Below are 14,729 nucleotides of genomic sequence, written 5' to 3' on the forward strand. Positions count from 1 at the left end.
TCCCTGGAGAGCTGGGACCAGGCTGGAGGCTATTCTGGTGTCGAGGAAAACTCCCTGACTGCAGTTCTGAATACTGTCAGGGTCTTCTCATACCATATATTAGAGTTGGGCAGAGGCCAGGGAAAGGAGAGGCCTTGCCCACCTTCCCTTCCTTCTCTGGAGCATTTATCGCTTACTGCACTTTCTGACATTCAACAAAATGACTTTCTTAGCAGGATTCCTGCCCCTGGTGAACTTACAGACAAGGGCAAATGAAATAGGGAGCCATACAGAGGACCCAAGACATGAGATGATTCAAGACACAAAGTAAAGAAAGAAAGCATTTCTGTAGGTGCCAAACCAAAGATGCATTTCCTGGGGTGAAGGAATGAAGGAAAATTTGGTGGAAGAATGAGGAAAGGAGGTTGTGTGGGCCTCAGGATAAGTCATTTCCCACCCTCGACCCCATCTCAGTGTATTTTTTATGGGGATATTATTTCTATTTCTTCCAAGAATACCAGAAACAATGACCTTTTTCAATTGCCAAGCAAAAGAAACTCCAGCTTTGCAGGGTCCCTTCCTCACTCAATTATGCAAAATTCTCACCCTCTGGGACCAAGGGTTTACAGCATGGCCAGTAGCGAGAAGCAGGCATGGCAGCTAAACCGGGTTTAAAAACAGGAACCATTTCCTTCCCAGGCACAGCAACAAAACGCTCTAGAGCAATCGTTCAAAACCTCAGCTGCATCTGAGAATTACCTGGGAGCCTTTTCAAAATCCAATGCCCAGATTGGCCCTCAGGCCAATCCAATCAGTCTCCCTGGGCTTTCGACCCAGGTGTCAGTATTTTCTAAAACCCATTCCAGTGAGTAGCTAAAATTGATAACCACTGTTTGTTTCAAGGGGGAGGAGGTTCACACAATGAGGCAAGAACCCCAAAACAGGGTGAGACACTTCCCCTCTGCAATGATGCTGTTCTGCATGAGGCCTACCTAGCCAGAGAAGGGAACTCCTGTCTCCTGCATAATAAGTCCTGCTCTTCAGACTCAAGAAGGGGTGCCCTAGAAAACTAGTGCTTGTTCCAGAGGTCTGTTTTACTTGATTCCTTCAAACATAAAATCACAACTTCTTATTTGGTTCACGGGCATCCCTCAACATTGAAAGTATGTTATTGAAACACTTTTGCCTGTTATCAGAACCCAGCAAATACAGGGTCTGCAGGCAGGATGAATTAAGAACAAAGGAAGCCCCAAGTCAGGCCTGAGGTAGTTTTGGTTAATTCTAGTTGGTATAGGACTGATGAGTTAATGATGAGCCTGCCACACACCTGTGAAATTTAACAGTAACAGTTCACTTTTGCCTACAAACAACCTTTCTAGGTAACCTCTCTAAGGCCTTGCCTTAGGGCCCTCTCATCTAAATAACACAACAAATAAATAAACAGTTTTGCCAAGAGGAGCCACAGATAATGTGGCTCTGTAGCCAACTAGGAGAGCACAGCCAGGGAACCCAGGCTAGCTGGGTGTCCAGAGGCTGACCCTTGAAGAAACACAAAACTCCACCAGCCCTTCAGGTCACCCAAGTCCACTTAGGAAGTTATAATAATAACATGAGAGCAGCCTAGGAGAGAAGTTTTAGTCTGTTTCTAAAAACACCCTGGACTTCTGCAAAGTTGCTGAACTCAGTTTTAAAATGGTTTCTGGCCACTTGGAATACGGAAGTCTCAACCTATGAAGAGTTTATCTACAGAGGCACCAAGTACTACCCCCTTTCCATCTAGAGTTTGTAAGCTTGGATTTGGGGGTGGGACAGAGCAGATGCCCAGTGACCCTTTCAGACACAGGTGAACATGATGCAGCCAATCCATGAGTCAAGCCTGTCCTCAAACCCTAGAGAGCCATTTTGAAAAGGTCTAGGGACAGGAAATGCTGAAAGGAGGTCTGATCAGAATTGTGGAGGTCCTCAAAGGGCTCCTCCACAATTGCTAAAGAGGTTCCTGGCGGGCAATTGGTCAAGAAGGTCCCTAGCAGCAGCCCACACATGTGACACATGGCTTGGCCTGTTTGCCAGGAGCAAGTTTTCCCTTCTAGGGCACAGGGGTTATTTCCTCCAGGCCAAAGGCTCCGTATTCCATCTTTATGTTTACCTTTGACAGATGTTTGCTCTGCACATTCCTGAAAAAGGTGGTCTTGGCCGTAAAGAAGCAATCTTCCAGCTCCTCGTCCAGGCTGCAGTACCCACTGCTCATGCTGCTGTCCACCGTCATCGAGCCCTGGGACCCCCAGCCGGAGGCTGCGAGCGCCTCGGACGGGGCGGGCTTGGGATGCGGCGCGAGGTGGGGACCCCTCCCGGGGCCAGCCCGGCCGAGCGGGCGGGGCCGCCTGCGTTTGTCACTGGGGCCCAGGCGGCGGGGTACCCAGTTGCCGTTCCCGCGCGCGCCGGTGCCTGCTCTGCCCTGGGGTTGGCCCCGGGCGCCCGCTCGCCCGCCTCGCTCCGGCGGTGCTAGGCATCTGCGGTTTCATCTCCGCTGCGCGGCGCCTGCTGGCTCGCTCGCTCCGCCCGGCGCAGAGCGCCATCTCCACACCTCCCCCGCCTGCCCGCGCCTTTCCTGCCCCGCGCCCGAAGCCACTTCCTCTCGAAAGGTTCCTCAAAGCCAAGCTCGGCTGTCATCGCGCCCCTCCCCCCGCCTCCCCACCCACCTGGGTGCCACAGGACCCGGTGGCAAGTGGATCTAGGACACTGAATAGGGATGCGTGGATGAACCCGAGGGGAGACAATTCCCTCTGTCCCTTACTTGTCCTGTGCTGCCCTTCTCGCCCCTCACGGTGGCTGGCGCTCACGGAGTAGAAGGTGGTGTAAGGTCTACATCTTCCTCCTCCTTCCCCACCCACCCCCTCACTCCATCCCACTCCCAGCCTCCATTGGGGAGTTGGGGGGAGCTGGGTCAATCCGTGGTTAGATGAGTCACTGGAGAAGAAGGTAATCGATATCTGGTCTGTCTGTAGAAGCAACAATATTTTAACTTGAAAATGCCAAAAGAAAAATGCAGGGTCTCACAAGCATATGCAAATCATATGCAAAGCTATGCAGGGCTGGGCTGAGCTAGCCCACTCTCCCACCACCAGAACTTGGCCCTCAGCCTCAGGATACTGAAGAGATGCTGCTCAGGTTGGGTGTGCATTTTCCTGACAGTCAAACCAAGAGGGTTCTTGACCAGATCTTGTCATTGCTAGCATCGAGGGTGGCTCATTTCTATCTCCCTAGGAACTGGATGGACCAGATGGGGGAACACTTTCCTTCTGTAGGATTCAACTGCTCAAAGCAATTAGGGCAACATCCCTATAATTTCTCAGACTAGATTTGTACAGTAGCAGTTGTAGCTCCCATTGTTTGAACAATTACTGTATGTCCAGATGATTTACATGCAGTCTGGCACTTAATGTTCCCAATAACCGTTAGATAGAGACTATTATTTCATATTTTTATGGATGAGGAAACCAAGGCTGAGGGTCATACAAGTAGGACCTGTGTGCTAGGATCAGACTCAGATCTATGTAACTCCAGGGCCTCTGTGCTCTTAGTCCCTGTGATGAACTATCCGTCAGTAGAGGTGAGACTATTGGTGGGCCCTCTGCCATCTTTAAACACAGTGGGGCCTGAAGTCTCAAGAAGAGAAAACACCGCCTTCTAAGCCCAGGGTTGTGGACCCCAGAAGTGGCCTGGAAAGTGGTTGGGAAGGGGGACAGTCAGGACTGTCTCCAAGTCTGTGTGGCTTTTCCTGAAGTTTTGAAATAAATCAGTGCCGGGGAAGCACAAGCTGGCGGAGGGTTAGCCTCAGCCCCCAGACGCCAAGCTGCTGACTCCATATTAATCTCTGGTTACTTTTCTGAGTTCTTCCCTCCCCTACCTTTGCCAAATCTGTCAGTGCCCAGGAGGGTTTCAAAATGCAACCCAGTTTGGCTCCATCCTCCCACACAGCCTCTTTGACAGAAGCCTGCGTGTGCCTGGCAGGGACAAAGCTGAGATAGCTGAAAGCCAGCACCCCTGGGCCTGCCACCCTTGGCTCAGGAGAATGTCAATGCCAGTAGCTACCTCCTCTGGAGGGAAGATAAGAGGTGGTAGACAGCTGGGGCAGGACTGGGGTGGGTGGGCAGTGTGCTATGCAGAGTCTAAGAGGGTTGATCTCACATGAATGGGGTTGAAGATAGGTTCTGTCTCTGTCTGGGTGATCTGTTCTTCAAACAGGTGTTTTAGAGAGTGTTTTGGGGGTTTTCCCCAGGGACCATGGCTCAGGCCTCAAGCAGAGGAAGCTGGTGTCTGTTTCCAAGTTCAGGGGCAGAATGCTGAATGCTACAGAGAGGGGGCTCTGGGTGATCCATGGCCACCATAGCAGCCCACCTGCTTTGTCCAGCAAGCAAAGAAACAGACTCTTCTTATAAAAAGAACCTCCTTGCTCAGTGGGAATTCCACACTTAAGGGAAAAAAACAAGCCCCAGATTCTCTATGGCCACAGTGTCCTCCGAGTCACATGGGGAGCTCTGCAATGCCACCACAGTGCTACACATTCAAAATGTACAATCTTAAAATGCGGCGAATAACAACCTTTTCAAACACTAAGCCAGAGTCCCCCAGGAGCCAGCTCCTTGTGAGCAGGACACTCGATGCCAGACCTGGCAAGGAAGGTTCTCAGGGACACTGTGTTCTTGTAGGGAGCTGCTCCACACCACTCCAAACATCGTGAAAACCTGACATCTGAATAGGGCCTTTTAACCCCATTGCTTCACTTAGGATACTCGAACCCAACAGCAGGAATTATGGCCATTTTACAGGTGAAGAGACTAAGGGACATAACCATTTCCATCACAGCTCACTACTTCTAAAGCCTCTTCGTGACTCCTAGTTAATGTCTCTTTCCCTCATGCCACCTCACCTGTCAATGAATCACCTGCGCATAAGTGCTGGCAGGGACCCTAGGCCTAGAAGAAATCTGCAAAGATCATATACAATATAACAAGTTGGCCAGTCCACAGCAGAAAAATCCAGACTGACGCCCTAGGGTCTCAAAGGAAGAAAGACTGGACTGGAGTGTCTAGTGACACTGTCAGAATCTCCCCCCTATGAATAATCAACAGTAGTGACATCGACTGGCCTAAGTAAGAGGGACAGGCAGGGACAAACCTGAAAGGTAGCCTTTAAAGCCTCATTGAGGTGATCCACAAAGTATGGGAAAAGCTGTTCTTGTCTGTGGGCCCAGGAGGAGAAAGCAGGCCCTAAAACACAGCATGCAGAGCCCAAAGCCCACAGAACTCTGCTGGAGTTCAAAGAGTCCTGGGGAAATGATGAATGGGCCACTTTCCTGACTCAAAGTGTCAGATGATGAAAGACATTATTTTAAACTTTCTTCCTTTCTCAAATGCGATCCTGATAGGTGGCCGGATCCCCTTGTGAGATCCACCCTGTGGTTCTGCATGCTCCAGAGAGGCTGCAGTGTAAGAATGGAAGCTGGAAGCCCAGCCTCAACTCCACTTGATGTAGCCTCTTGAGAAACTGTGGACCTCAGGCTTCTTCACCAGTCCAATTGAAGGGTCACGTGAAGATCAGATGTGAGGCCTTAAACCTACTAATGTATGCCAAGGCTGAAAACCAGAGTGAGGTGTTCCCCGCACAAAACTCCCTAAATTTATTTTAAAATTATTATTAGCTTATGTGCTATTAACTTGATGCACATTACTTAATTTAATCCTTACAACAAACTTATGAGGAAGCCGCAGTTATTTTCTCTATTTTACAAACAGGAAAAGGAGGATCAGGAAAGTTAAATAACTTGCAAATAGATACAGGCTGTCAATGGTGGAGTCGAATCAACCCACCTGGGTCTCACTCCAGGTACAAGTCCTTAAATTCAACATTCTGTGGTCTCATGGGTTAGCACTGAGATGACTCCCATCACAGGTCCAAAATTGAGCTCGCTGCCCACCTACTCATTCTCCGCCCTTTAGTATTTCCTGTCTTGATGATTGTCATTAACCTAGATTACTGCAAAACCTTGCAGGAGTTCCCCTTGTTTGCATCTCTGCCTCCTCCAAACTCCCCACCCCCTTGTTGCCAAAGTTATCCTTCTAAGACCAAGTTCAGATCATTGTGGCTCCCTATCATAAAATCTGTTCATATTTCAACTCCGAATGATCATATAATTAACATGTACTCAGTCTAGTTGCTTGTGTTTCCATTCATTCATTGAACAAATACTTACTGAGCACCTTCTACACGGCAAACATACTGGATATTCAAGTTTGGGCCTGGGTGAGATCTAGTCCCTGCCTTCTCAAAGTATACACTCTAGAGAGAGTGACATTAAATATTAGTTATTTTAAAGTTATTACTGAGCTTTTATAGGTTTCATTATAGGACTTAATCCTTTTAACCTTCCCAAGAAGATATTTTGCAAATGGGTAAAGAGCTCAGAGTGGTTAATTTGCCCAACAAAATAAATGGTAGAATCAGATTTCAAACCCAGAGCCCCTGTATATAACTTTCAATTACAACTGTTGTCTTTCCTCCAATGACCGCACAATATTCCAAACCCCTGAGCAGGCCCTCCCAGGCCCTTTTCAGTGTGTGTCCAGCCAAAAGTTCAGACTCATCTAAAGCCACAATCAAGTGGCCCTCATTACAGTCACCCAAAATTGATTCACATTGCCAGAAGCCACTCCGCCCCCTTGTGGTTTTGCTGTTGCTATTTTCTCTGCCTGTCAAAATCCTCCTCCTACCTCTATCCCCTTCCTGACACATATTCCCCCATAAGGATCATACCTCCCACACCTTCCACATGACTCTCAGGAGGAGAGTTCTATCTAGGCTGAATCTTAAGAATGCTACCAGAACTGGGGATGTGGCTCAAGCGGTAGCGTGCTCGCCTGGCATGCGTGTGGTCCGGGTTCGATCCTCAGCACCACATACAAAAAACGATGTTGTGTCTGCTAAAAAATAAATATTAAAATTCTCTCTCCTCTCTCTCTCTCTCTAAAAAAAAAAATGCTACCAACCAGGGCTGAGGTTGTAGCTCAGTGGTACAGCGCTTGCCTAGCATGTGTGAGGCACTGGGTTTGATCCTCAGCACCACATAAAAATAAATAAAATAAAGGTCCATTAACAACTAAATTTTTTTTTAAAAAAAGAATGCTACCAACCATCCCTAGAGTGGCATTATTTTTTTAGCATGAATTTGCTGTGTATAGCAGAGAGTTCAGTTTCTCCCCAGATGACTTCCTGTCCTAAGAAGAAAGTGGCTGCCCACCATTTAGGTTAGAGCCGCATGTGATTCACTTTCTCTGGGGTTCCAGCCCACACCATACCTCTCTTGCTTGGCTGCCAGCTCACACAGGGCCCTAATGCATAAAAACGCCGAAGGTGGTTAAATTACTCTGGTCATTCACACCAACAAGCTAAGGCCCTGAAGAACTCATGTTAGGAGTCAAGTCAGGCCCAGGGATTCTATCTTCTAACTGTCCTTCAGTGAGACCAGAGGGTGACAGAAGATATTTCTAATCTCTCTTAGCTGTCCCTCTCCAGGCAAGACCCATCTTCCCAAATCCAGGGCAGCTTGGTCACCATTGGGAGATGTGAACAACTCTCAGACTACCCACAGAAAGGAGGGCCATGAGCCTCGGAACTGACCCGGTAATCTCTGTATTCTGCTTCTCCTAGGGGCTGTGAGGAGCACAGAGAAACATCTCCAGGGCTTCAGGATTTCTAGAGAAATAAGTCTGGGAGCTCTATCCCCACATGGAGTTGAGCTCAGACCCTTCTTTACTGGGAAGGCTTTTCCACTCTACCCAATCAGAAAAGAGCTCAGCCTGGGTGGGTCAGATAGGCCTTGAGGAGGCTCCTGGGAGGGCCAGCTGTCTAGTGCAGAAGAATCCCTGGGTGCTTGAGCCGGCACTTGGGCTTTTAGATATGGTGTAAAATCTGGGAAGAAACCATGGATTGGGCTTTCCCAGATGGAGCCAGAGTGGGATGGAGGGAGCAGGGAATCAGTTCCTTTCTTTTGGCTGGTACTTATTTGGCTACCTCTGGAGTCCCTGGGAGAGGCAATCATTTCCTTATAAAGGGAATGAGTCAGAATAGAAATCATAGCTGAATTTTGAGCTTGGAAAGAAAGGAAATAATGGATGAAAAAAATAATGGCTAAGAAAAATGGGTGGATTCTAGTGTATTCGCCTTCCAAACCTGCCCAGGAGAGGTTATATCTGAGGCCCTGGTCCCTGCCTTTTTTGCCATTCATGCCAATGTTATGGCAACTGAACTGTCCTCTCATTCTATGGTGGCCAGAGGATGACAGAGGAAGCTATTAATGTCAACGGATTTCTAGATGACAAAGTATTAAGCTATAAAAAGTCAGTAATAGGGATGGGACACTAAACTCACTCCAAGATGGTATGCCTCCTCTAAAATCAGAAAAGGGGCTGTAAGCAGGCTTAAGGATTGGGTATCAGAGTGGGCATACTTATGAATTTAAAAGCAAGACCTAAAAGCATCAAGCCATCTCCAAGTAACTTAACCAAGTCTCAAAACAAAGCCCCCCAAATATATACATAAGAAAATGAAACTATCCAGCATCGAACAAGGTGAATTTGCAATGTCTGGTATCCAACTGAAAATTACCTAACATGCAAAGACACAGGGAAATATGATCCTTAATGAGGAGAAAAAAATCAATCAATACAAACTAACCTATAACTGAGACAGAACAAAGAAAAAGGGAAGAAAAAAAACTGATAGAAAATACAAACAGAGGGGCTGGGGTTGTGGCTCAGCGGTAGAGCGCTCGCCTTGCACATGCAAGACCCTGGGTTCCATCCTCAACACCACATAAGAATAAATAAGTGAAATAAAGGTATTGTTAAAAAAATAAAATACAAACAGAATGTTGCAAAAGAAAAGATTAGTGAATTTGAAGACAGAGCAATAACAACCATACAAAACAAACACAGAGAAAGAAAAAAATTTTTAAATGTACAGAGCAATAAACTATAGGACAAGTAGAAGCAGCCTAGAACATATGTGTAATTGGAATTCTTAGAAGGATTCAAGAGGACATTAAAAATATTTGAGAAATAATGCCTGAAAATTTTCCAATTTTGTTGAAAACTATAAACCCACAGATCCAAGAAACTCAACAAGCACAAGAAACTACAACAAAGAGCATCATAATCAAATTGTTCAAAACATGTGATAAAGAGAAAATATTAAAATCAGAGGACACATTAGATACAGAGGAACAGGGTAAAGACTGTTATTTCATAAACAATGAAAGTGTGAAAATAATGAAGCAACACCTTTAAATGAATACAAGAAAAAAAAAAAAAAAAACCTGTCAACCTAGAATTTTCTACCCAGTGAAAATCTTTAAAAAACAGAGGTGACACTGAAACTATTTTAGACACAGAAAGTTAAAAGAATGTATCACCAGTAAACCCACAACACAAGAAATTTAAAGAACATCATTTAGGCAGAAGGGAAATGATATCAGATATAAACCTGGATCTACTCAAAGGAAAAAGTACCAAAAATGGTAACCATATAGATAAATACAGTTTTCCCCTACTATTTAAACATCTTTAAAATATAATTAAACATCTAAATAGTAACAATGTTGTACTGAGTTTATAGTATATAAAGAGGAAAAAGGGTATATGACTTCAAGGTTTTTATACACTATGTGAAGTGGTATTAACCACTTGATAAATAGACTTTCACAAGCTGAAGATATATGTTGTAAACCCTAAGGCAACCACTAATTAAACAAAACAAAGAAAAAAACTTGGGGGCAACAAATAAGAGAAAATGGAATCATAAAATATATTCAGTTAACCCCAAAGAAGGCAAAAATAGAACAAAGAAAAGGGAAGAAAAACTGATAGAATACAAACAGAAAACATATAGCAAGAAGACAGACTCAAAATCTAGCTATATCAATAATCTCATTAAATGCAAATGACCTAGATACTACAATTCAAGGGTAGAGATTATTAGATTGAATTTTAAAAAACAAGATCCAACTATTTGTTATCTATAAGCAATGAACTTTACATAGAGCCATGTGCTATGTAACAAAGTTGCAGTCAACAATGGACCACACATATAACAGTAGTCCCACAAGATTACAATGGACCTAACAATTCCTGCCACTTAATATTTTTATTATACTTTTTCTATATTCACCATTGTGTTAAAATTGCTACAGTACATTCAGAACAGTAATATGCTGTATAAGTTTGTATCTTAGAAATAATAGGCTTTATCATATAGCCCAGGTGTGTAATAGGATACATCATCAAGGTTTGTGTAAGTATTGTTTATTATGTTCCCTCAATTGACAAAATTGCTTACCAATGCACTTCTCAGAATATATTCCCATCGTTAAGCAATTCATGACTGTATAATAAAAACCCTCAAAATAAGAATAAAGAAATACTATAGTAATGGTAATAAAAAGAAAGCTGCAGTGGCTATATTAATATCAGACAAAGTAGATTTTAGATCAAAGAATGTTACCAGGGATAAAGATACAGGAGTCAATTAATCATGAGGACATAATAATCCTACATGTTTATATACTTAATAATGGAGTTTTAAAATACAGGAATGTAGGACTGTAAGGAGAAATAGGCAAATCCACAATTCAACACCTGACTTTTAATAATAAATAAAACAAGTAGACAGAACGCAGATATGCCTCAGCAAATGCCAGTTCCTGTTGTTATTGCTTACAATTCCATTTGATAAGCATTTATCAAGCCTTTCTGAAGAGATGTAGGACCTTGCACCCCCCTAGAGGTATGCAGGTGTCTACAGGAGCATTAGCAAGCCAAGCCCTCTCAGCAAGCGCTCACTCCGAGCTCCTCCCCTTTCAGGCTCCTCCTTTCTTGCTCCCTGGCTCCCCCATGTGGTGGTCCTGTTTTTAACATGTTGAAACATGTTGGTCTGGGGCGGGTCCAGGACTTTCTCTTCTCAAAGATCTGAAAAGTCAGAGCCTTGGGTAATGAGACAGTCGTGTGTCTGCAGGAGGGAGCCAGGAAATGCAGAAATCCATGCCAACTAAGTCACCTCTCTGCTGCTGCAGGGGCTAAGGAGTGATTCCATCAGAGCCCTGCTAAGGAATGATAGCAAGAAGGGTGTACTTTTGTTTGGGATGGGCATACAGGCAGAAAGGGAGCCCAAAGGCCATCAGCCTAGCTGACCTAGCCTGGACAGCTTTGAGAGTCATCTGTCTCTTGGGTGAATGGGGGACAGGGTCACCTACAGAATGGAACAATGACTCAGGTCTCAATGTTCAGGGGGATAATCATAAGTCATATAGCAAAAAGTGGCCACCCAAACCACAAGTCATAGCTTCCTGGTTTGATTCCAGAACAAAAATCCAAATTTCTAGTGTTCTGGTGAGTTGGCAGAAGCCAACCATGAAGGGTTTTATGTAGTAATCCATATTTAGACTATTCTGAGGGCAATGGGAAGCCACAGAGTGTTTTCATCACAGAGTAACAGAACAAAAATTAAAAAGTAAAAAACATCCCGTGAGTTGGCTTGTGCACACCTGGAATCACAGCTGCTTAGGAAGCCAAGGTAGAAGGATCATAAATCCAAGAGCAGCCTGGGCAACTTAGCAAGACCCTTCTCAAAATAAAATAAAAAGGGCTGGGGATGTGGCTCAGTGGTAGAGCTCTTGCCCTGGTTTTGATGCCTGGTATTAAAAAAAAAAAAAAAGAAAAAGAAAATCCACTGAGGCCCCTGGAGGTTCCAGAGATGGCTCTAGACTGTTACCACAGGATACTTACTCCTTGGTGTCACATATTTTTATATAATACTTGAACCCCACACCCACCCTGGGGACTGTCCCATTTCTCAGAGGAGAACCTCAAGGCACAGAGAAACTAGGAGCGTTGTCTTGGGTCCTAAACCAAGTATTTCATCTATACAGTCTAGATTTTAGCCTCACTCTTTGGGCATTCAGATAGGGGTTCTCTCCTTAAGACAATATTTATTGCTTTTTGAAAAATATTACGTTAGAAACATGTGGAGTCATCTGCAAATCAAAGAGCAGAAAAGCAAATAATAAAAGTTGAAAGTCTGACTCTAGCCCTTACTACTCCCTCCCCTTCCCAAGCTGAAATCTCTTCCAACAGTCTAGAGCACTTCTAGACCCTCTGCTCTTTCAGGGAAAGAAATTCATTGTCCCCCATTCAGAGCATCTTCTAGACCCTCCCTCTGCATTCCCCTTCCCCGCCACACACACACACACACACATACCTACACACACACACACACACACACACACACACATGCAGACACAGATGTAATATAAAAGGCTGGGCCCTACATATCCAGTGGAGTGGCTTGTCTTCACTTTTCTCTATTTCCTGTCAGTACTTACAACTCCACCTCTCCTTTGGAAGGGCACCATGGTATCAGTATGGGTGACTGGCATTTCCTTCCCAGCTCTCTCTGTGGCTCCCACGACCCTTAGGCATCCCCTGGAGCCAGTGTCCTGGGAGTCCAGGCACCAGATGGCCAAAGAGAGTAGCCTCATTATGGCAGCATTTCCCATGATGGCACCTGCAAGGGTCTTAGAACAGGACCTGGCTCAATTAGTACTTGTGAAATGAATCTGAGGCAGTCCTTAGATGCACTTTTTTTAAAAAAAAAATTAGAGATTAAATACTAATTAATAGTAATTAATCCGATGGGTATCTGGAAAAATCCTAAGTGCATTAGTGATTGAAGAATATTTTTAAATTTCTTTTGACACAAGTTGATTTAAGTTTAATAAAATGAGTCTATTTAAGGATTATTATGAAGTAAATAAAATGCAGGAGGAACGTAGTTATGGCCACAATGTGTGGCAGTGCTTGAGCACCTTTTTGGAACTGCCATGAGAGGAACTGATGTGCACTCTGCAGGGCCAGGGGGAAGGGAAGCACCTGGGCCAGGGGAGTTGGCAGAAGCCAACCATGAAAGGTTTTATGTACTAATCCAGATTTAGACTATGGATGGAGGAGTGGGTCCCTGGCTGCAGGGAATTTGAATGAAAGGGGAGGGGAGTGCTTATGTTTGTCTCTTGTAATCTTGCATTCCATGTCCCGAGGAAACTGGTACCAAATGTCAGAGGGACAGAGCTTCCAGGATTCCCCCAGGCCACAGCTGGTTATGATGAGGATCAACAGTGGTGGGCAAGGACAAAGACATCTTCTCTCAGAGTCACCTTCCCCAGAAGAAACGCAAGGACTGCACCAGATCATCAGAGGTCTCACTTTATTGTGAGGGCACTCGGGAGCCACAGTGGGTTCTTCATCACAGGGTGACATGAGAAGAGCTCTTTGAAGACCACCAGAAATACAAGTTCTTTGGGGGTATGTCCCCAAATAAAGGAACTACAACTGTTTGGGCAATTTATTGTGACCTTCAGCCAATGGCAATGATGTTCTCCAGCTAATGGGATGAAAATGAAAAAAGGATCTGGGGTAGACTTGCAGGAGATTTGTCTTGTCACCCAATGGGGCCCAGGAAAAGGTCAAACAGCCTAGACCTCAGAGATCTCCAAGGAGAGGCTGCAAAACAACTGGTCCTAGGGCCCACAAAAGCAGAGGCAGCTACTAGCCACCCTTCCTCTGTTTTGGACACCTGTGAGAGACAGGCCAACCCACATGACTTTGTGAGTGTACACTGGGGCTCTTAGCCACCCCTGCCATTTCCATGCCTGTCCCTCATCCTTCCCTTCCCCTACCATGGCAGAGAAGATGGTCAGAACTTTGTGATTATTGCTTTTAAAAGGTTGAGGCCAAATAATCTTCTACAGGATGATCTCAGCCATGTTTTAAAAATGTATGAACGTACAGGAAGGACATATAAAAATGTTAATGAAGAATGGTTCTCTCTGGATGGAGAAAAATCAATGAATTTCTTTCCCTGAAAGAGCAGACAGGAGAAATGCTACCAAGAGGAGACTTCCTAAGAGTCACATGTCCCAGGATGAGCTGAGCTCCGACCCAGACCTCTGCCACAATAAATCCCCAGGATGGCATGAGCACATGAGGTTCACTCAGCCTGGCGATGACATCAAGGTGAAGGAAAGTTCTATCTTGATTTTTAACAGAAAATCAAGCCAAGGCGGAAATCAGCACAAACAAGCCTTTTAGAAAAGGTGAGGGAGCCCCGGAGCAGGGCCCAGCTTTATTGACAGAAGGCTGTGTCCTGCCCCAGCTCTGCTGAAGCACGCAGTCAGGCCTGTCCAAGGCAAACACAGCAGTCTGCATCACGCCAGGCTGTTTGCTGACCGAGGTCCACTCAGCACCACGTGGGATTCTTGCTCCTTCCTCTGTGACATTTCAATTATGTTTCTAGGGGCTTGGGACGTAGCTCAGCTTGCCTAGCATGCAGGAGGCCCTGGGTTTGAATCACAGCATCACAAAAAATAGAACAAAATAAAATAATAATCCATCATGTTTCCAATCTAGACACTGCCCTGATTTAGCTTGCCAGAGGATTACAAGTTTGCCTCCTCTCTCTCTTGGAGTACAGGGGATTTCTCGACTTCCAAATACTCCATTTGAAAGCACTGCCAGCATTCTGAGGATGAGCCACTGTGCAGTAAACCCCAAGACCTTCTGGGGGGCCTTTTGCCCACCACATCAAGCTAAGCTGCTCCAAGGCAAGGCTTCTCAGCCTCAGCATGATTGACATCTGGAGCCAGA

The 14,729-nt window shown here is 45.2% G+C and overlaps 1 protein-coding gene across 2 annotated transcripts in view; it reads right to left on the reverse strand.

Moving 5' to 3' along the window:
- Rassf5 (Ras association domain family member 5) overlaps positions 1–14,729 on the reverse strand; it is a 67,874-nt gene that overhangs the window by 23,801 nt on the left and 29,344 nt on the right. Inside the window, exon 1 of one of the 2 annotated variants that reach the window (XM_076831394.1) lies at positions 2,126–2,245. The exons of the other annotated variant lie outside the window; for it this stretch is intronic. Coding sequence (XP_076687509.1) covers positions 2,126–2,245 — 120 coding nt within the window. Of the gene's footprint in view, positions 1–2,125; positions 2,246–14,729 lie in introns of those variants that run through there. 2 annotated transcript variants of the gene reach the window in all.

This window comes from Callospermophilus lateralis, chromosome 13 (genome assembly GCF_048772815.1).
Source record: "Callospermophilus lateralis isolate mCalLat2 chromosome 13, mCalLat2.hap1, whole genome shotgun sequence".
Lineage (NCBI taxonomy): Eukaryota > Metazoa > Chordata > Mammalia > Rodentia > Sciuridae > Callospermophilus > Callospermophilus lateralis.